We start from the raw sequence: 23,100 nt of genomic DNA, 5'->3' as shown, positions 1-23,100 counted from the left end.
CTGTTTCTATTTTTATTTATGTTTTGGGATATTAGTTCTTATTATTCAGGATTAATATCAAGCACTTTGACGCTGAAATTCAAAAAGAAAACGAAAAAGTGGTTTTTATCATCTAAAAATGGTTTTTATCATCTGCTCTTTGTGCGAAAAGTGGTCATAAAATGCATTCTAAAGAAATAAAAACTATTAAACACCAAGTCATAGGACCAATGTAAATCGTTGCAAGCATTATGCAATGATACTCGCATGAAACTCACATTTGGTATGATATTTTCAAAAGTGATTATGACATTTTAACACTATGAAAATTTAACCCCACGTTTAATAAAAGACTTATTCATGCCTGTCCCTTTGAAAAAATTTGAACATTTCCTTAGAACATTTAAAATCCCTCAGGAGTAGAGGGAGCGTTAGTTACTCCCCTCCATATGAAAGACAGTAGAAGAAGATTATAGAGTACTAGCTGTTGGGGTGGCGCTTCGCGCCACCCCAACACCTAGTTGGTGGGGGCGCTTCGCGCCCCCCCCAAGCCCCCCCGCGCGCGTAAGTCGTTACGCGCCATAATAGTTACGCGCCATTGTAGTTGTGTCCCTATGTCCCACCTGTGAATATAGATATATATATATATATGGTTTTAACTACGTAAAACTTGCGAATATACAACATTCTTTGCTGTCCCATTGTCTTTGCATATAAATAGATTGTCAGGTTATCCCCCTGTTTCCCCCGGTGTCCCCGTTGTAGTTGTGTCCCTGTGTCCCGGTCGTCATTTATATTCCCTGTGTCCCGGGTCCCGGTCATCATTTGTATCCCGGTGTCCCGGTCTGTATATACATTCGTTTTTTAGTTTTGTTTTTCTCCTTTATTTTTTTCCTTTTTTTTTCTTTTTTAGCTTATTTAGATTTTTAGATTTTTTAGTTTTTTTTTATTAGTTTTTAGTTTTTATTTCTTTTTAGTTTTTTTGTCCCGGTCGTCATTTATATCCCCCTGTTTCCCCCGGTGTCCTCGTTGTAGTTGTGTCCCTGTGTCCCGGTCGTTATTTATATTCCCTGTGTCCCGGTCGTCATTTGTATCCCGGTGTACCGGTCTGTATATACATTCGTTTTTTAGTTTTGTTTTTCTCCTTTATTTTTTTCCTTTTTTTTTCTTTTTTAGTTTATTTAGATTTTTAGATTTTTTAGTTTTTTTATTAGTTTTTAGTTTTTTTTTCTTTTTAGTTTTTTTGTAGTTTTTACCTTCTTTTTAGTTTTGTTAATTTTTTTTTTTACTTGTGTCTTGGTCGTCATTTATACTCCCTGTGTCCCGGTGCTTTGTTGATTGCTAATCGAACATTCCTTTTGTCCTGGTCGCTTTCTCTTTGAGTGTCGTCATTTATTTTTTTCTTTTTTAGTTCTTTTAGTTTTTACCTTTTTTAGTTTTTTTTTAGTTTTTAGTTTTTTTAGTTTTTTACCTTTTTTTAGTTTTTTTAGTTTTTTAGCTTTTTTATTTTTTTTATTAGTTTTTAGTTTTTTTGTAGTTTTTGCCTTTTTTTTAGTTTTTTTAGTTTTTTAGCTTTTTTATTAGTTTTTAGTTTTTTTTGTAGTTTTTGCCTTTTTTTAGTTTTTTCAGTTTTGACGTCACCTGATCCAGTTTTTTCAGGTGACGTCACCTGATCCACGATCCACAGATCCACAGACAACTTATTTTTATATATATAGATAGTTTTTTTTTTTTTACTTATGTCGTGGTCGTCATTTATACTCCCTGTGTCCCGGTGCTTTGTTGATTGCTAATCGAACATTCCTTTTGTCCTGGTCGCTTTCTCTTTGAGTGTCGTCATTTATTAGTTTTTTCCTTTTTTTTTAGTTTTTTATTGGTTTTTACCTTTATTTTAGCTTATTTTTCAGTTTTTTCCTTTTTTTTAGTTTTTTTTTATTTTTTATTTTTTTTAGTTTTTTACCTTTTTTTAGTTTTTTTAGTTTTTTTAGTTTTTTAGCTTTTTTACTTTTTTTATTAGTTTTTAGTTTTTTTTTGTAGTTTTTGCCTTTTTTCAGTTTTTTTTTTAGTTTTTTATTGGTTTTTACCTTTATAGTTTTTTTAGTTTTTTAGCTTTTTTATTTTTTTTATTAGTTTTTAGTTTTTTTTGTAGTTTTTGCCTTTTTTTAGTTTTTTCAGTTTTGACGTCACCTAATCCAGTTTTTTCAGGTGACGTCACCTGACACATCCATCCATCCATCCACAGACAGACAACTTATTTTTATATATATAGATATGCATCATAAGCAAGTGTGAGCATCACTTACTATGATATTTTCGTATCATACTAACATCCTTAACGAAAAATATTTGTGAGTGCAAGTTAACGAGCCAACATACACAGAAATATAGCCATTCTACCACTAATAATAAATAGAGTTTACCTGCGCTAATGCGTTGTTCACTTGACACTTCAGTTCCTCTGGGGACAGTTTGTCAATGTTATCCACGTTTAGATTCATTCTCGTCCGTAATTCCTCTGTAAGAAAAAAATAATGATTGGTTAAATCACAAAGCAACGAGTATAAATTGAATCTCTTTTTGAAGTTCTTATGAAATTCATGCTGAAGCTCGTATCTGAATTTCTTATAAGAATCTCTTATTGAAATTCAATAAATTGAATTTCAAACTCAATAGATTCTAGAAATTGAAGAAGAATTTATAGAAGAGGAACATGTACTTTTCCGGGTTTATGGCTTCACTTTTCTACTAACATAAGAGTAAAAAAAAAATTAAACTATCTTAGACATTCTTTTTTTTTCTCAATCTATCTCTCCCTTTCCTTTTTTATTACTTATTTCCCTTATGTCGCTTTTTTTCTATGGGAATCTTTTTTGCTCTTTTCTTTTTCATGTCACTTTTATCTTTTTCCTTTAACTTATCTTTTCCCTATAATTTATCTCCTCGGCTCTCTTTTTTTTTTAATTATGGAGTAAATTCACTCATAACCAGCACGTGTGTTATTCAAAGTTCGTAATAAAGGTACATTAAACACTACTATGAATAATTTGAAGTAGAACTTTATTCAAATTTAAGTGCTCTTATGAGTTTTTAAAAGTTTCCCTGTAATTATGCAGTCACGTTTGAGGTTCGAGTGCTTCACTCTTTACCAGATCTTTTTTTTATTCATTTCGTAATTGCTATTTCGCTAAATGCTGTTACCAGGTAACCCGGGTTATTCCCTCCCGAGTTTGCTGCCTCAACGAAAATCAAATTTTAAAAACAGTATGTATACTAAAAAAACACACGAAATCGTAACAAAGATTTCAAAATGCATGACTCAATTTATAATGAGGATTTAGAGGAATATAACGTTGTTCCACGTTTTTCGACACAACTCCTTCAGAAACTTCCCCATCCCTGGCCGAATTTCTAAGCCTTTATGACGCATCTATTTTAAGAAACTAGGTCGGAATGATGAGAATTGTGGCGTTGTCCTCTGCCATAGTAAGAAGTAAAGCTGATCTCATTCTTAACGAAAAGGCGCGTGTATTCTGGGAGACTGAGTGGAAATTATTAGAATTGTAGTGTAGCCCTCTGGCGCATAAACCACTAAACTGCGAAAGCATAAACAATTGCTGAAAATTTTAGGGTTTGTTAATATTTCAGCAGTGTGGTGCTTATTTAAATGTTAGAAGATTTGGTAATTAAGAAGCCACCATGACTGTAAGTTTTTATTTCCAAGTATTTTCTAGTTTCATGAGGAAAAGTCTTCTATCAGAATAAATCATTGATTTCTAGTTCACTTGACCGTTTGACTCAATTAGGAAAATGGAAGAAAGGTTCAACTCTTCTAAGGAAAATTAAATTATATTTCCAGGGGAGGGTGTCAGAAACACAAGAAACTTCCTTAAAATTCAAGTGAATCAATTAACAATCAAAAAGATCTAAACGAGTTTCGACTTTTTTTTTGGGGGGGGGGTTGTCTTTTAGACTAATCTTACGTAATATATTCACCCTGTTTTTATCTGTACACAACAAGGTCAGGCTAATAAGAGAGTATCTATCCTATCTGTTAAGATATGCATAACAAAGTCCCTAATACCAGTGGACATATATGTTGTCATTCCGATAATTACTTGAATTACCACTAGAATCCTCTAGTAGGTCAGCATCAATTGACGTTTTTATTTTATAAAAGGGCGACAAAGCCGTTTTTTTAGTACCAATCCCTTAAATAGGGATAAGCTTGGAGTACGATGTGATTTTTTAACAGTTTTAGATCAGAAAATTACATACCAATACTAGTAAAAGTGCACTAGTATAATGACAGAACAATAGTACATAGTAAAACAGTACAATGACACATACTATTGTCACAAATATATCATAGCACCAGAGAACCGTTCCCCCTCTCAATGTTAAGACACATCTCCAATATAAATGAGGGCACCGATGGCACAAAATACAGTCATTCCATAAAAGGCAGTCGAAATTGGCCATAAATGGCACCGAAATTTCTTCTTTTTTTATCCTCCATGCGTTTCTATCCTGCTTTCTAGGGCTGACGAGTAGGACATGTTCTGCGTATAAAGGATAACAGATTGCCAAAGATCGTCGTTTCCAGCCAATCTTCTAGGGCCGATCTAGAAAAGGGCCAAAGCAGGTCGTCCTCAAATAGGGTGAGGAGGTCGAAAGTAAATTTAAGGAAAATCGGAACTTCTTGAATTGATGCAAAGAGGGAGCCTGTGAAAAGACTTGGGTGGGAGAAAAGCGTACGTAGTTATGTTGGCCTCACACGGCTTGGTGCTGCAGTGAGTTGTTAGTAGTAGCAGCAGCAGAAAACAAATTCGTTCCATAAACAGCTTAAAACCAAATTTACACTATCCTACAAAAGAAAAACATTTCAGGTATATTCCTGGGTTATGAACACGACACTATCGGTCTGGTTTCACATCTCAAATCTCTGGATTGTGTTAGACACTGCAGCACAACCGATTCCTCTCCTTCGCTCTTAATACATTTCCTCTCTGATACACTTAATACATTCCTCTCTTCACTCTTAATACATTTCCTCTCTAATACACTTAATACATTCCTCTCTTCACTCTTAATACATTTCCTCTCTAATACACTTAATACATTCCTCTCTTCGCTCTTAATACACTTTCTCTCTAATACGCTTAATACATTCCTCTCTTCGCTCTTAATGGGTATTGGCGGGTAAAGGTACACTCCCCAGAAGGGCATCAAACAGTTATTAGGTCAGGGGGGATTGTTAACTAAACATACGTTTACGTTAGAATTTTCAGGTGCTTCCTTCGGACCAGACTTAGAAGGGTTGCCCATGTTCCATTTTGAGCAGGTATATTCATCTGTAATACTTTTACTAGTTTTAAATCTACATAACATTGAAGATTTTAAATTACTGATTCAATCATACAAGTTCAATTACAACTTGAAGCTGGGGATAAACAGAAGTCCTATTTACTCGAATTTGAAGTTTATTTAGCACGTTAATTTATCGTAGGTAGCGCAATAGCGCTGCCTAAGCAAAGAGCGATGTGAGCGCAATGTATTATTATTACTACTCTTTTAGACCAGGGCACTTCGTACAAAGCGATATTGCCCTTTTTCATAGTCAAGAATGATTGGAGGGCACCAAACCCCCCTCCCACACCCACTATTTCCTAAAAACACATTCGGTCAAAATTTTGAGATAGCCATTTTGTTCAGGGTGGTTGAAACACCCCGAAAATATGTCTTTGAGGACGACAAACCCCAAACAACCCTCAGGGCAAGGGTTTTAAGTTATGTCCTTGGGGCAAATAAAGTTTTTATAGAAAGGTTGGTCAAATAAGCTTCGAACGGGGCTTATTGGATTGATAATTAGAAGTTCTAGTGCCCTTTCTATGAATCAAAGTTATCGGACGGCAGCTACCCCCCTTATCCATCATTCCCCCAAACCCATCTAATCATAACTTTGAGATAACCATTTTGTTCAGCGTAGCTGCAATGTCCGGACTTATATTTTTGACGATGATATCCCCCCACAGCCCTCAGGGCAAGGGTTGTGAGTTATGTTCTGGGAGCATATACGGTTTTTTATAGAAAGGGTGGTCGTATAAATTTCGAAGGGGGCTTATTAGATTGGTAATCAGAATTTCTAGTGCCCTTGTTAAGGGTCAAGAGTGATCGGAAGGTAGCTACCCCCCACACCTATCATTCCCTCAATCACATTCACTAAAAATTTTAAGAAAGCCATCTTGTTCAGCGTAATTCAAATGTCCAGTAATAGCGCCTTTGAATATGCGCCCCCCCCCCCTTATGATCTATTTTCCTCAAATGCATCCGTTGGAAATTTTAAGGAAGCCATTCTATTCACAATAGTCCAAAGAACATATCACAATGGCTTAAGGATGGACACACCCCCAGAGCCCTGGGGCAAGGGTTGTAAGTTATCCCCCGGGCATACAAGATTTTATGGAGCAGACGGTCGTATAAACTTTGGATAAGATCAGGCTCATTCCATTGGAAGTCGGAAGATCTAGTACTATTTTTGAGAATCAAAAGTGAACGGAGGGCAACCAGCCTTTCTCCCACGAGCCTATCTTTCCCCCAAAACACATCCAATCAAAAATTTAAGAGAACTATTTTGTTCATCATTATTAAAAGGTCCCGTAATTATGTCTTTGGGGATGTAAACCTCCTCACTGTCCTCAGGCTAAGGCCTGACAGTTAGTCAATTGGTTCATTGCTTACATATAGTATTACTAAAGTAGGAAAACAGTCTTCCTTTCTCCTTCTGTCTTTCTTTTTTGTTTATATGTCTCTTTTTTTATGCTGTATGTTTATTTATGTGTTGGTGCTGTTTCATTGGTGATTTGATTGGTGATTGGTGATTGAGAAACGTAGGCATTTTTGAACTTTATTTTCCAAAAAAAAACAAAGGGGATGCATGTGAACATTTCAGGGAATGTTGAGGCGAATGCTGAACTAAATCAATAAACGTTATTTGTATGCGGATGGTCAAAAGGGCGTAACTCATGAATGACCCGGTATTTAATTTGGAGCTTTCACGCTCTAAATTAATCACGTACGCTCCATTTAATTTGGACAAGGAAGATGATCAAAGGTATTATTTGTATCCTACCATTACTACTACAATTACCACAACTACTACAGCTAGCAATACTACTACTACTTCTTTTATAATATTGAGGGAAAACCTGAACTAAATTAAAAGACGTTATGTGAAAGAGCGTATCTCAAGAATTTACATTTGGGAAAACTTTAAATATTTTCAAAATAAACATAGCCTATATATAGACTGTACCAAATTTGAATAAGTATAATTGATAACTTAAATTTGAATTTGAAATTTAATTTAAAAGTTTGATAAATTTTGCATTATATTTAAAAAAAAAATCCTTTTTCTACAACACCCAAGAGGTAGAGGTCAAGGCATGTTTTTTTTTTTTTTTCTGTTTTTATATTGATATGGCCGGTAGCCACTAATCCTCAGTTTAATTTATTAGTTGTATTTAATCAAATTTAATGTATGTATATTTTGAAAAAGTGTAGGGTATGGTTCAGTAACTCAATTTCAGAGCCCGTAGTTTATATTTAAGAAAATTTACTTATATTGTGCATTATATTTAAAAAAAAAAACAGCTCTTTTACACACCATCCAAGAGATACTGGTACTTTTTTTTATTTTTTATTTTTTTGGAGTGTCCCAGTTTCTTTTACTCGTTGATATTAGTCAAATATTACTTGTAAATAGTGCAGGCAAGTAAAAAACTAGTAGCCAACTTACTTGTTGTCAGCTGTAGCAACTCAACCCCTGCTATAATATATATATATATATATATATATATATATATATATATATATATATATATATATATATATATATATATATATATATATATATATATATATATTATGTATATACAATTTGAATAAATACTAGGACGTTATTTTCCTTTGTTGCGTTGTGGTTAATGTTATTACAAATTAAAACTAAACTATTTTTTATTTACTTTTTAATTAAAAGTATGATAATTTAAAAAATAAAATTCTAATAACAATCAAGACCAGATCACAGAAAATTTTCATGTTAAAAGAAACAGTTTTATGTCTATATTCTTGTTTTAGTTTTATTTCAATATACAGAGCAGTGCCTCAATTACCTTTAGAAAATGAGAATTTTATTTTTTTAAGAAATCCATTTTGTTCTTTGCAGCGAAGTTTTGCAATAACGAATCCATTCGACCGTTTTATTTATTTTAAATAAATGTGTTTGGAATAAAGAAATATTAATGTAACTTAAGTGCATATCACCCTGATGGAACTAGATTGATATCAGAAAATGTAATCACAAACAATTTGAAAACTTTCGCTACTCTATTTATTAGCTAAATGTCATAATGATAGACAAATTAATTAAAAACATATATTGCTTTCAGTAAAGTGCGAATGACAATCGCGCTATAATTGGAGTGCAAGGGGGAAAATTTCCTACTCCATAGAGTTTGATTAAAATATCAATTTTGATTTTGGTACATCCCAAGTTCATCATTGGTTTGTCTAATATCTATTTCTTATAACTTTAATATATGTCTTATAATACGTGTTTTTTCAATTATAATTGGGGTACAAGAGAGACAACTTCCTCATTTGAGTGGAATATTAGTTTTATTTTTGTAAATTATAAGTTCATTATTGGTTTCATTTATATTAAGTTTTTTTTTTAGTTGATTATTCGTTATAATGTCTCTTATGTTTTTTTTTTTATTCGGCTCAAGACATATTTTCGCTTTTTACTTTTGTTAAGAAAAATTTGTTTTTTTATTCGTGTTTTTTTAAATTTAATTTCATTTAAGGCCAGTATTATAAACCTAAGATGTTAAGTTTGTTATTCTACATTCTTTTTTTTTGTATTTTACAAATAGTCTACCTTAATTATAACTAGAAATGAGAAGAATAAAAACAAAACAAACTAATTACTTCAGTCATTACTAAATAATAACAATAATACATAAATAAGGCTTGATGATAGTGACCGACATTTCTTGCTTTTTTATGTGCAGATTATTGTTGATGCAAAAAGCTGTTTTTCTTTACGAACATTTTTTTGTATTTTATAAATAAATTAATGACTCAACACATAGCTTTACAACGAAAAATTAAACGAAGCAAAAACTCGTTGAGTCTTTACTGAACACATAACTTACCAATAATGAATTTTTGTCTTTCCATGACTAGCATTTGTGGGGGTCCAGCATCACCTGATTCATAAGCAAATTGCTCTAAGTCTTGAAGCTGAGCTTTTAGTTGTTCCATGAGCTCTTGCTGTTTCTCTTTCTGGAAAGCCAGTCGCTGTTCTTGATCCTAAAAAAGCAAAAATCTTTGATCAAGGCCAAACCTACGGGGGTTGCTGGGTTTAAACACATTCACCCCCCCCCCCGCCCCCCACATCAAACACATGCAAATTTTATCTGACTCTTAAGAAAATAACAAAAAAAAATATAAACATTTTTTTTATTGCGTTTTGTAAAGATTTTATGTAAACCCTCTCTCCCCCGAGCAAAAAACCTGGATATGGCCTTGTATTTGATTAAAGCAGTAACTCAACTAGCTCTAATGAATCAATTATAAATTCGAGTGATCATCGTCAACATTATTAGAAGAAATCTTTTTTAACTCTCCGCTTGAAATACTCTTCCCGGAAATGCATAAATTTAGATATCTTTCTTTGAAGTTGTAGGTTAATTTTGCCAGGAGATAGCTACTTGTAATTTCTCTTATTTGAGAAAATTGCTTATGAGAAGTTAGTCAGTCACAAGAGCAACACAATATATTTTGATTAGCTGAGATCATTCGACCGGTACATAAAAGCTTAGGATGTCTTGCTCAAACTCTCTACGAATAAGAGTGTGCCTTAGGAGGTGTAAGGCAAGTCTTGATTTGGTTGGAGGCAATTAGTACATACTAAACGGACTGATAATCATAACAAAGACCAAAATATTTGGTATCAGACTCTAAAAAGGTACTCTGATCTAATCTTTGTATTTACTTTTTCAATCTGGTAGGGGGGAGAGGGCGTCGTCAAGGTCTATTCTATTGCTTAAACCTGCAAAATATTACATTAATGTAAGGCAATGAAAATTTTTCTTCACATAACTTTTTAAAAACGGGGTTTTCCGGCAGTCTCACCTACCTACGAGCAATCTAAAGTGTTGCTTCCCCTCCCCCATCCCAACCCTCGATATACTCCAGGCAATGCAATAATTGTATCTGGGATATTTAATTTTAAAAAAGCTTTAAGCCGAACACCACAGCCAAGGCATATATATATATATAGTAATGCACGTTCCTATGTTATCCATTGAAGATTTTAGAGACACATGCGTCACACATTTCTCCTTGGCTCCTTGCACGTGCAAAAAGCAAAAGCAAACTTTCGCATGCAAACCGATTAGGGTTCGCGTAGCGCAGGTGCCGATCTCCTGATTCTCTGCCCTCGGCCGGGGTGCAATGCGTGGTTGGGGGCAAGCCATCCGACGCTTTCCCGTGCTTTTCCCTAGATTTCTCTAGGTACCCATTTGAAGCTGGGTGGACTTTTGGCTTGTCTTACGGAGAAACGCCACTAACCATCGTCCTAAACCAAACGGTCGGCACCACCGAGATTCGAACCAGCGACCCTTCGCTCGAGAGTTCGGCGCGTTAACCACTCGGCCACGGACGGACGTCTTTGCACGTGCGCAAAGACGAATTTATATACCTTTGCTTTGCTTTGATAAGCTATTAGAAAATCAATTAAGAGTTCATTCGACTGACCACCGTCCGTTAGCGGCGCTGTGATGTTCGTGGTAACGAACTGTCGTAAGGAGCGACCCGGTCAATAGTAACCGAAACGAATTTTGATACCAACAATTACATTAAAAGAATTGTATTTTTATGCTGATTTTAAATTTATAAGTATAATCAAGTTTAGTCTTACCCATCAAAATTTACGATCCTGAGAAAATTTGCCTTATTTTATTTTAGAAAATAGGGGGGAAACACCATCTAAAAATCATAGAATCTTAACGAAAATCACAACATCAGATTCAGCGTATCAGAAGACCCAACTATAGAATTTTCAAGCTCCTATCTATAAAAATGTGGAATTTTGTATTTTTTGCGAGAAGACAGATCACGGATGCGTGTTTACATTTTATTTTATTTTTTTAAGGGGTCCAATGATCCTAGAATGTCGGGGGGCGGTTTTTTGGGTTACGTTGGAGGATCTTTCCATGGAGGTTATCATGAGGGAAGGGAATTTCCATGAAGGTGGCGCAGGATTTTCTAGCAGTATTTAAAAAAAACAATGAGAAAATAAATAAATAAAAGTTATTTTCAACTGGAAGTAAGGAGCAGCATTAAAACTTAAAACGAACAGAAATTATAACCTATATGAGGGTGTTCGCCTCCTCCTCAATACCTCGCTCTTTACGCTAAAGTGTTTTTAGTGATTTCAACTATTTATTCTACGGCCTTTGTGATTCAACTGTCGTTCTTAAAGAATTGGGACAAAATTCAAGCTGTAGCGTAAAGAGTGAGGTATTGACGAGGGGGCGAACCCCTCATATACGTAATAAAAATATACAAATATAGAAGTTCTTGACGTAAGTTAATTCCTAAGTTACGTATATTTGTTACTAATAAAACATTCCCAAACAAAATAAAAAGTTCTAGTTGCCTTTTTAAGTTACCAAAAATTGGAGGGCGACTAGGACTCCTCCCCCACCCCTTTTCTTATCAAAATCGTCCGATCAAAACTATGAGAAAGACATTTAGCAAAAAAAATTAATATGCAAATTTCGTTTCAATTATTAATATGCGGTGAGCCAAAATCGAAACATTTATTAATTCTAAAACGTTCAAAAATTAAATAAAAAAACAAGTTTTTTTAACTGCAAGTGAGGAGCGACATTAAAACTTAAAATGAACAGAAATTATTCCGTATATGAAAGGGGTTGTCCCCTCCTAAACGCCTCGCTCTTTACGCTAAAATTTTTTATTGTTTTAAAAAGTAGAGTTGTGAGAAAGAGTCAAATTTCAGCGTAAAGAGCGAGGGATTGCGGAGGTGACAACCCATTTCATATAAGGAGTAATTTCTGTTCGTTTTAAGTTTTAATGTCGCTCCTTAACTTCGGTTGAAAAAACTTGTTTTGTTTATTTAATTTCTGAACATTTTTGAAGTTTTTTTTTTTTGTTTTGTTTTTTTTTAATTGGCGAAATGGCTTTCTCATAGTTTTGATCGGACAATTTTGATGAAAAAAGGGATGGGGAGGAGGCCTAGTTGCCCTCCTAGAACTTTTTTTTTTACTAACGTTTTCATTAGTAATGAATATACGTGACTTACGAATTAACTTGCGTAATGAACTTCTATATTTGTATATTTTTATTACGTATACGAGGGGATTGGCCCTCTCGTCAATACCTCGCTCTTTACAATAAAGCTTTAATTTTGTCCCAATTCTTTAAGAATGACCCCCTGAATCACAAAGGTCGTACAATAAATAGTTGAAATTACTAAAAATACTTTAGCGTAAAGAGGGAGGTATTGAGGAGGAGACAAAACCCCTCATATACGTAATAATTTCTGTTTGTTTTAAGTTTTAATGTAGCTCCTTACTTGCAGTTAAAGAAAATTTTTTATTTAATATATCCAAAGGTTGTGCCACTGATTTTTCACCGTACTCTTGGCTGAGAATAAATGACGATTTGACAGCATGTGCATAATTAGTGTGGGGAGCAATACCACCCTGGAGTAAAAAAAAAAGTTGTAGGACATACGAAAACGTTTAAGAAACAGTTTCAAATATGGGACAAGAAGATATTCTTACTTAAGATTAAAATCCCCTAGATTTTGTTGGTTAACAAAACCCACCCTGCCGACCACCCAGGTATAAACTGAGTGATGTCCATAATTATTATTTTATTTTAGTAAGCGAAAAAACGTCCTTACATATGTCTTTAGGGAAAACTAAAATTGCGCGTTTTGGTACACGCTATATAACACTGGCAAGAGAAGTTTTATTCTATAAGAAATGGGAAACTCGAAAGAACCTGATCCTTGAAAATGTTCAAAATATAATTGATAGGACCCATAAATACTAGCACAACAATGGTCGTATTCAGTTGAATTGAAAAGGTGAAATACTTCACTTTGGCAAAAAAGTCCTTATTTCAGTTAGCATTGCCAGGCATACCATGTCCTATTATTCTTTTTTTTTTCTAAACAACAACACTGGTTCTATAGCTCACATTATTAACATTCGTGGCTAAAGACAAATTTTATGTGTAATGCTTTAGATCTTCAAAGAGAACTTAACTTTACATTGCTTATTTGCCAAGATCTGCAAACAATCCATCTTGAAATTTTTTGAATTGCTGACTGATGATGATGAGAAAACTGGATGTAACATGAACTAATAAGCAAGTAGCACTGACCTCGTCAAAGATCCACTGAGATAAACGGTTCAAGGAATGACAGTTGAAGCCACCCAAGAGGCACCAGATGACACGGGTTCTCCTTACTGACTCGTCAAAGATCCACTGAGATAAACGGTTCAAGGAATGACAGTTGAAGCCACCCAAGAGGCACCAGATGACACGGGTTCTCCTTACTGACTCGTCAAAGATCCACTGAGATAAACGGTTCAAGGAATGACAGTTGAAGCCACCCAAGAGGCACCAGATGACACGGGTTCTCCTTACTGACTCGTCAAAGATCCACTGAGATAAACGGTTCAAGGAATGACAGTTGAAGCCACCCAAGAGGCACCAGATGACACGGGTTCTCCTTACTGACTTGAGCTTCATGTCTTATTAAGCTTTCATAGTTTTTAGTATAAGCTTTAGGAAACAAATAACCAAATTTAACTAAAACCTAAGAGATAAAAAGGCTAGCCAAGTCAGAACATTTAAGGCAACTTTGCGAGAGATTATCAACAAACTTGAGGATTAAAACTAAAAAGGTGCAGATTATGAATTTCTGCAACCCAAACATAAATAATATTTTTTTTTTTTTTGCCGTCTCTAGTATCCTATTACTAGGTAAAGGCCCATTCACAATAATATTTTACTAATACTGATATTTAGCTAGTGCTGATTTGAGCCTAGTGTTGATTCTATGAAAAATCTGAATGGATCAAATTACCGCTAGCTTAAATCAAGCGATAAAATATCAATGGAAATGGACCTTGATGACAGGAGATAGAAATTCGAAGTCTTTTATCGTTATGGGAATCATATGACGGAGAATAAAGTTCCTATGAAGTTTTCAAAATTTACAGTAAATTTCAGGAAAAAAAAATCCAAAAAATCCAATAAATAAGAAACAAACGAAACCGCCTTAGCTCCGAAAGCAAACTTATTTGAGATCACGTAATGCCAAACTCTTGTAGAACATGGATTTATCTCTTCGAAAACCGGAGATCAAAATTGTACTTCTCTTCTATATCTCCAAGAAATAAATCTGGAGAAGTACCTCTGAATTCATGTTTTTTTTCTCTTTAATGTAATTTTCTATTTTATTGAGTTTTCAAATATTTGTCCCAGAGCTAGACTGAAAGAAGTCCAGCTGCGACCCAGCTCATAGAGTGGGAGTGCTTGATTTTATCAGAGCATCTACAAGGAGTAGTCAGACCTGAAACAAATTTGATAGGAAGTCAGAACAATTGTCTAAGTTGTGTTTTTTGGGCGTGCAAATACAATTTAACCTCAATGGGATGGATTCTAAACATTTTTACTATAAGGCCATCTATCAGAAAATACTGTCGGATATCATCCAAACTAAGGGAGAAGTAAGAGCTAGTGGACAGGCAATTCTTTGTCATCAGAAAATCTACCAGAAGAGGTTGTTACATATCCCTCGAGATTATATAGCCTCTTTCTCAATGAAAGTCAACGTGTGTACCTATCAAATCAGCAGGTTTGTAAGCCAGTGTCAGGCCTCGCTGACACTGACACTCTCCCCCTAAAGATGGCTACACCGTTGATTCATTTCGAACATTTCTGAAGGAGATATGCTTTCGCATGCTAAGCAGAAAGACATAAAACAAACATTCCAATAATGGTGGTATATACCGGGTCGAGCAGACCACAAGTGAATAAATAGCATTCCTGGACAATCCTAAAGCTACACAAGCGATTAAGCTAAAAAATATTTCCGGCGTCAAATACATTTGGCAACTGATAAATTTGTCCCAGTCGACACCTCAGAAATAGAAATTACTAAACCGACAAGCTCAGTAGAAAAAACTTCATGAGGATCTTCAAGAAGTGTCAAAGTGACTTGTGTGGATAAAATCAGCAACGATCTCATCCTGAAGTTTGGCTGGAAAGTTGATTATATAATACTACGAGTCATTAAATTTCAGGCCAATAACCAAATACGATTCAAATATTTTTGGCTTGACCATCTGTCTAAGGATTGCAAGACATCACAGAGGTGTTCTAGGTTTTACCAAACCCCATGAGTCAACAAAACCAACCCTTACAGTTCAATGCAAGTTAAATATGCTCTCTGTCCACCCAGAGAAGGGAATCATCCGAGGTTTAGTCTTTCATATCACAAAGTGAGAAAAGCTATTACCAATGGCAGTAGTTCCTCCTCATGACACTGAGAGAACTTCCTATGTTCTCAAGAAATTGTTTTGGAAACAGCCTTATCAGGCTGGAATCCCCGCAAGACGTGTGTCGCAAGTAGAACATAATACATGTTCAAGAAAATTTGGTTACTGAGGACAACTTTGGCCCTTTTGAGTTTTTCTGAAGTGATTCATGTTCATTCATGAGGCCATTTGTCGGGGTAAACTCGGGCAAAACCATTAGAGGAATGCTATTTTTTATGATAAGAGCTTGCCTCTAAGGAAAAAGGACCCCTGTGAATTCTACATAGCTTCCCAGATCTAAAGTCCCAGGATGCTCACCATCATAAGCGTTTACTTCCCTACCAATTATAAATCTATCCAAAGTGAAAAGTTTCAGAGAAGCATGTAATAGCCTCCGTAGACTACTTTCATACTATTGTTGTGTTATTGTATCTTTGCCGTCATGTTTATCTTTGTATTGTAGTGTGTTATTATTTTATTCTTTGTCTAGGCCTAGTTTTTCGAGCTTGTCTCCCCATGGGCCTATGTCATATATATACATGTATGTGCGATTAATAAATAAATGAACTTGAACTTGACTCTTGCTTTGTTTAATTATACTCGTCACATATTCTGTGGTGATTCCAGTGTGACCTAACCAAGAACGGAAAACATTTCAACTTCTATCATTCATGTCTAACAAGCCATACGATTGTTTCCGCAGCAAATGATGTCTTAACATAATTTATAACTCGGTTATTACGTCCAAAAATTCCGATAGGGCCTTCTTGTGCTCTCTACCATCTCTCTTACGTATGAAGTGCTGTAGATCCTGAGCATATATTCAAAGATCAACTCAGTTTTTCGCTTCAAATCTGTTATTTTACCGAATAAGAGGACCAGCCTTCTACAGCACAGCCTCAAGACAGAGTGGCAAAAGGTCGATGAGATTCTCCATCAAGATAAATGTGGTGAAATATTACGTAACACCAAAGTACATTTCCAGCTTTAACTCCACGTTGTGAAATAAAGCATTAGTCTTGACCGATACGCTGCCAAAATTTTTGTACCATGAAGTGTGATGAGTTAGCTTCTGTCCCAGTTGCTAAAGTAAAGAGAATCCTGTAGATTTGGTTGGAATTCTGGTACTCATTTTCATCACAGGTAAGAAAAAAATGTGGTTGCACATTTGGCAGAATTGTGAAAACCATGATCTGGTGTTCCCTGTCAGCTTTCTAGAAAGAAAAAAAGGAATATACCGAGTGCGTCAGTAACCTTAAAGCTAGGTAATCTGGCCATGTCTCTGATGAGGCTCTTAAAATTCTAAAGCTGATGCAGGAGATTCGAATCTAGATATGACACTAAGTTAAAGATCGAGCATCATCCTCTTTTGAGTAAACATAGTACGCTTACTGTTTATAAAAGTGACAGTGCGCATGCAGTCCGGCTTTAAAAGCATATGGACGGTATCACACACACTACCTTCAAAAACAAGAGATCTATTGATTGAGCATCAGACCCTTTAATTTCAAAAGTGCATTGATACAGGTTGAGTCCCTAATTAATCTTGTTCCGAAGCAAAGACGAATTTAATTTGACAAGTTTAAAAATATTAATTTTTGTAGTAGTTACCGCCTCATCATTAGTTCTAGTGTTTAAAATAAAATTTTGGAAATTGTCATCTGGCCTAAATTGATGTATAAGTAGGTGCTAGATTACGGATATTTTGATTTGTAAAAGCAAACGAATCGTGCGTTTACTCATCACCAACTAAAGCGTATCCATAGAAGACCTTAGAATTCTGGTAGTCTCATGTAGTTAAGCAGTGCAGATGTACAAGCAGCATTAAATTCGAAGTCCAATCTAATGTATTTCCTGCAAGCTTTTCAGGCTTATCCGTCTCATTATTATGAGACGGTGCCGTATTACTATTATTTCGGTGCCGTATTCGGCACCGAAAATGTTCAATTCAGAGTCTTAAAATATTGAACATTCGAAAACTACTGTGACCAAACATACATACTGACCCTTACGATTATAGTTTGATTTGCTACTCAGACGATAGGCTGCTTATTAGTTCGAAGATCTCTACCTTAGAGACATACCTTGACTCACTTATTTCTGGTTATAAACTTCTGAGGAGTTGCAGTTAATGCTACAAAGTATGAGTTTCTTGTTTACTATGCCCGCTGTAAAATAACATCTTAGTTACCATTTGTAGTTGCACGTACAGCATTTAATAAGTATGGTTCGCTGAAGTATCTCAGCCTCATTTATAGCCCCGATAGTCGTAGTTACAGGAAAACAAGTCATAGCAGATTCCCGCGCTAGCTATGCCAAACCTGTTGCGCTATCGCTTTATGCTTCTCCCTTAATGGAATCTGTTGTCCAAAACTATTCGGTAGAATGTTCATTCAACCGCTACTGTCGTTATTTGAACTTTTTGTTAAGTTTCCCATTGTTCTGCAGGGATAGTTTTATTTTGCAAGAAATAAAACTTTTCTCATCCTGGCCCTTTCAACATCGTAAATATAGAGTTTAATATTATTAAGACGGTTATCAATCATTAATTTCAGTTTCTTTCATTTAGCAGCATTTACGAGAGCTGTTTGGATTTATTTTGTACTTCTTTATTGTTTAGAAGTCAATTTTTTCTGTCTCTTGATTCCCTTTCTTTCTTTTTCCTTACTATGCTTCTTTTTTGTATGCTTGTAAGTAGGCAAGAATAATTTAATCTTACTTTAGCCATACAAAGATCTTATTTTTAACAGTGATATTGACGCCTCTCTTCTTTAAAAAATAAAAAATATATCGGGCACGTTCTCAAATAAAATTCCAGCTATGTCCCTGGTAAACTCCAACACAAAATTAGTTTGCCGTAACACTAACAATGTTGCTGGAAATGTAAACAGCATTAGTATGCTTGAAAACCACTGGAAACGCGTTTCATGGTAAAGAATTCGGGAATATGCTGTAATCCCCAATCTTCACATTCAGGATATTTCCTAAATTCTAAGATATCATATTAGCTCTGAATTAGCAAATGTACTGTCTGGAGAGGAGAAATACCTCGAATCCAAACAAGAATAACTGTTTTCTTCTGGAATTGATAAGAATATTGTTTTGACTATCATAAATCGTAATTCGCGTGTAGGTGCGTATGCAGAAAGCTCTTCGGCGGGGATGGGGAGGGCAAATTTTGGGGAGATCAAATTCGAAAGAAACACTGACTAATTATAGAAAGAAATACCAAGAATCAAAAATTATTAAAATTGGGGAGGGGGCGTAAATTCAAACAAATTTAGTAACACAGCTGGATTTTGAGCAAATAGCAAGAGTTTGCCTGATGTTCCCTAAGCAAGTTTTGAATGTTATATATTAATAATTATTATTATTATTTATTTATTTTTGACTCACACTATACAAAGGTATAATGCGGGGAGTAACAGGAAGAAAAACATATAAATTACAACGCAAATCAAAATAGAAAATACACAACAGGGATACTAGTTACAGAGTAACACATGAAAAAAAACCCAAAAGGACACTAAAACAAAAGAGAAAAAATATAGAAAAGGAGAGGAAAAATAAGAAGAAGAAAAAAAAAACTCACAACTTGCATGATCTAGTGAAGCAGTAATGTAGAGAAATATGGAAATAATCTGTCTTTATTTAATGTTTACTTACTCTTTACAATACTAAACAAGAGCTAAGAGCTCATATGGCACTTGTGACGAGGTCGGAAGAGCCAAGAGCCAAGAGCTCATATGGCATGATCTCAAGCAACATTCTAAGAATCAATATGTTAATTTAAAAAGAAAATCAGAGGCTTAATGCCGGTCGGGATTTAAAATAAGAACTCTGAGACACGAGGTCTTTCTAAATATTAAAATTCATTAAAATCCGATCACTTACTCGTAAGCTAAAATTACCTCCTTTTCCCCAACTTTTCCTCTCCCTTCAGCCCCCCAGATGGTCGAATCGGGGAAAACGACTTTATCAAATTAATTTGTGAAGGACCCTGACACACCTACCAATTTTCATCATCCTAGCACGTCCAAAAGCACCGAACTCGCCAAAGCACTGCCCCCCCCCACTCCCGCAAACAGAGCGGATCCAGTCCGGTTACGTCAATCACGTATTTACGACATTTGCTTATTCACCCACCAAGTTTCATCCCGATCTCTCTACTCTAAGCGTTTTCCAAGATTTCCAGTTTCCCCTCCAACTCCCCCAATGTCACCAGATCTGGTCAGGATTTAAAATAAGAGCTCTGAGACATGACTTCCTTCTAAATATCAAATTTCATTAAGATCCGGTCACCCGTTCTTAAGTTAAAAATACCTCAATTTTTCTAATTTTTCAGAATTAAAACCCCCTCCAAGTCCCCCAAAGAGAGCGGATTCGGTTCGGTTATGTCAATCATGTATCTAGGACTTGTGCTTATTCTTCCCACCAAGTTTCATCCTGACTTCTCCACTTTAAGCGTTTTCCAAGATTTCCGGTTTCCCCTCTCCCCCCCCCCAACTCCCCCCAATGACACTGGATCCAGTAGGGATTTAAAAAAGAGATCTGAGTTACGTGGTCCTTCTAAATATGATATTTCATTAAGATCCGATCGCTCCTTCGTAAGTTCATTTTTTCTAATTTTTCAGAATTAACCCTCCTCCCAACTCCCCCAAAAAGAGCGGATCCGTTCCGGTTATGTCAATCACGTATCTAAGACTTGTGCTTATTTTTCCCACCAAGTTTCATCCCGATCCCTTCTCTATAAGCGTTTCTCCCCCAAATGTCACCGGATCAGGTCGGGATTTAAAATAAGAGCTCTGAGATACGATGTCCTTCTAAATATCAAATTTCATTAAGATCCGTGGACCCATTCGTAAGTTAAAAATACCTCATTTTTTCTAATTTTTCGGAATTAACCGTCCCCCCACCCCAGATGGTCGAATCGGGGAAACAACTATTTCTAATTGTCCTAATCTGTCCTGGTCCATGATACGCCTGCCAAATTTCATCTTCCTAGCTCATCTGGAAGTGCCTAAACTAGCAAAACCGCGACCGAAAGACAGACCGACAGGATTTGCGATCGCTATGTGTCACTTGGTAAATACCAAGTGCCATAAAAACGTGGAGTAACAAAAGAAAGAAAAACAAACAGAAAAGTAAAGGAAAAGAGGCGGTAGTGCGGAGAAATAAACAAAAGTTACAGCATAATTCTAACTCGGTAAATGGATAGAACTGAAACTAACAAATCCAATGAAATAAATATCTTATCCTCTTAGTACAAGTTACAGCTCTAGGCTTGTCACTTAATTGCATGAATTTTTCGAACATAAACTTAATAGGCTATTTGAGAAGGAAAAGTGTAAAGAATTCTTGCCAAAAATTAAACCGGATTCACCCAGAGGACGCATCAGAGGGAGACCCTCTGCTGGTCTAGCTTGTATCATTAAGCAAAGTTTGCCGGATCTTTCACCTTCTCTCTATAAATCTAATGATAATTTCATTGCAGTAAAAATCGTTGATTGTGTGCTCATCAATGTTTATTACCTGCCATTTGACCAAAAACAGATTGCTTCCCTCACTCGATTTTCCAGTGCGTGCTCCTCTGTGGAGAATCTTGTCAAGACAGAATCTTGTCTTCAACTGTGACGTGCTTGACCAATCCACGTGTACTGGCCTAGTCTTAATATTTACTCCCAAACATTTATCAAATCGTTAAAAAATACCTTAATTATAGTAACATTCATAATAGTGGGTCTTTATCTAATATTGATAATTGCATGTGCTCTACTGCTATATCTTGTTCGACAGTGCGCATAGATGAAGATGAACGCAATTATGACCACTTACCCCCATCCATTACCCTCTCTGTAAATCAGACTAGCCGTAATTTGGTATGCACAAGTGCAAACAAGTGGTATTACAAAAGGGATTGTTCGAATGATAATAATGTCTTATATATTACTATTCTAGCTGAACTCCTCGCTAGTGTCCGAGTCCCATTCTACCCCCTATGTCCTGGTGCTTTCTCATCTCTAGCTCGTTTGAATTTGAATGTCTATTATTACCGTATCATTAAATGCTTAAGACGTGCTGAAGAAGTTGCTGTGTCACTAATCCGAGTGCGTTCTAATACCCGTAGTTCTCTGGAGGGAAGATCCTGAATTGAAATCCGTCAAGAACCGTTCTAAATTGTGGCTGAGGATGCGGATCGCCTGCGACCGACCGTGAGAGAACAATTTGATTTAAAACAAAGGTCTAAGCTGCATTTTAAACAGTATTTACGCAGTGTTCGCTATATTGGCTCTGAGTTCCCTAAAGATGCAGCTCAGTGGAGACGTGTTATCAATTCAACCAAGATGAATTGGTCTGCTGACAGTAATGTTTGCATTTCTAGTGGCGCTTGACTAAATCATTATAAAGGGATTTTTGATGTAATTGGTTATAATATGTATTGTTTTTTTCATAGATCTTTGCTCTAAACTTTTGCCCACAAATGTCCAACAAAAATAGGTTATTCCTCTTTCTCTTGAAACCATTCTAAATGGTGTAAAGCAACTTAAATCAAAAAGCGTGGACTCTGATGGTATTTATGTGAATCAATTGAAGTTAGAGTCAGTTGGTTTGGTTTCACATTCACAATTATTTTTCCAGATGTGTTTGTCACCTTCCCTTGTTCCAGATTCATTTTTATGCAGAGCTGTTACTTCTATTTTGAAAGGCGGAAAGACCCCTTGAATTGCAATTCTTATTGACCAATTACAATTGCCTGCAATCTGAGTAAGGTATTTTAATATATTCTTTTGCAAACTATCAATACAAATTGTGTGCTGGATGTGAATCAGTTTGGATTTCAAATTACGTGTTGGTTGTCAACATGCTCATCGCGCACTAGCTACTCTATCACAGGATGCTCAGACCAACGGTCACGAACTTCACATTTGTACGCTTGACTTAGCTAAGGCATTTGATTCTGCTTGCCACGCCTAGCTTTGGCATTCTCTCGCTGTATCAGGAGTTAATTCGTCAATTATTTTACCACGTTTGCCAATGTGGAGTTTTATCCCCTTATTTATTCAAAGTGTTCATTAACCAAGCGTTGACTAATATCAAATCTACCTATTTTCTAGACTACACCATAATCTTCTATGTTGCTTACGCAGATGATATATTATTGATTAGCAGAACGAGATCAAACCTGGTCTACTCAGTTGATCTTGTTTCTCATCTTCTTTCTAATATTGGATTAACCCTGAATGTTGATAAATGTGAGTACATGTCAGAGGTAATAAATGACTTTTATGACTGGTGGTCACAAAAAAGTTATTCTATTAAAAATTTCAAAATGTGGTATTCTTTGTTAAGCAGCAAAATATATTGTGCTGAAACAATATCCTTTTCAACAGTCTCAGACCAGAGATGACAGTTTGGTCATAAAAAGGACTCAACTGACAATGAGCAAAATAATGTTAAATCAAATTCACATACA

General features: G+C 35.5%; 1 protein-coding gene across 3 annotated transcripts in view; it reads right to left on the bottom strand.

The window, feature by feature from the left end:
* The window catches only part of LOC136026636 (RUN domain-containing protein 1-like), a 169,177-nt gene that overhangs the window by 75,682 nt on the left and 70,395 nt on the right, over positions 1 to 23,100 (bottom strand). For all 3 annotated transcript variants that reach the window (XM_065703370.1, XM_065703383.1, XM_065703379.1), the window contains exons 4-5: positions 9,195 to 9,351; positions 2,400 to 2,494 (exon numbers count right to left, since the gene is read on the bottom strand). In XM_065703370.1, the coding sequence (XP_065559442.1) occupies positions 2,400 to 2,494; positions 9,195 to 9,351 (252 nt within the window). The remainder of the gene's footprint in view (positions 1 to 2,399; positions 2,495 to 9,194; positions 9,352 to 23,100) is intronic.

Source organism: Artemia franciscana, chromosome 1 (assembly GCF_032884065.1).
Source record: "Artemia franciscana chromosome 1, ASM3288406v1, whole genome shotgun sequence".
NCBI lineage: Eukaryota > Metazoa > Arthropoda > Branchiopoda > Anostraca > Artemiidae > Artemia > Artemia franciscana.
This window is presented reverse-complemented; position numbering and strand designations above follow the sequence as displayed.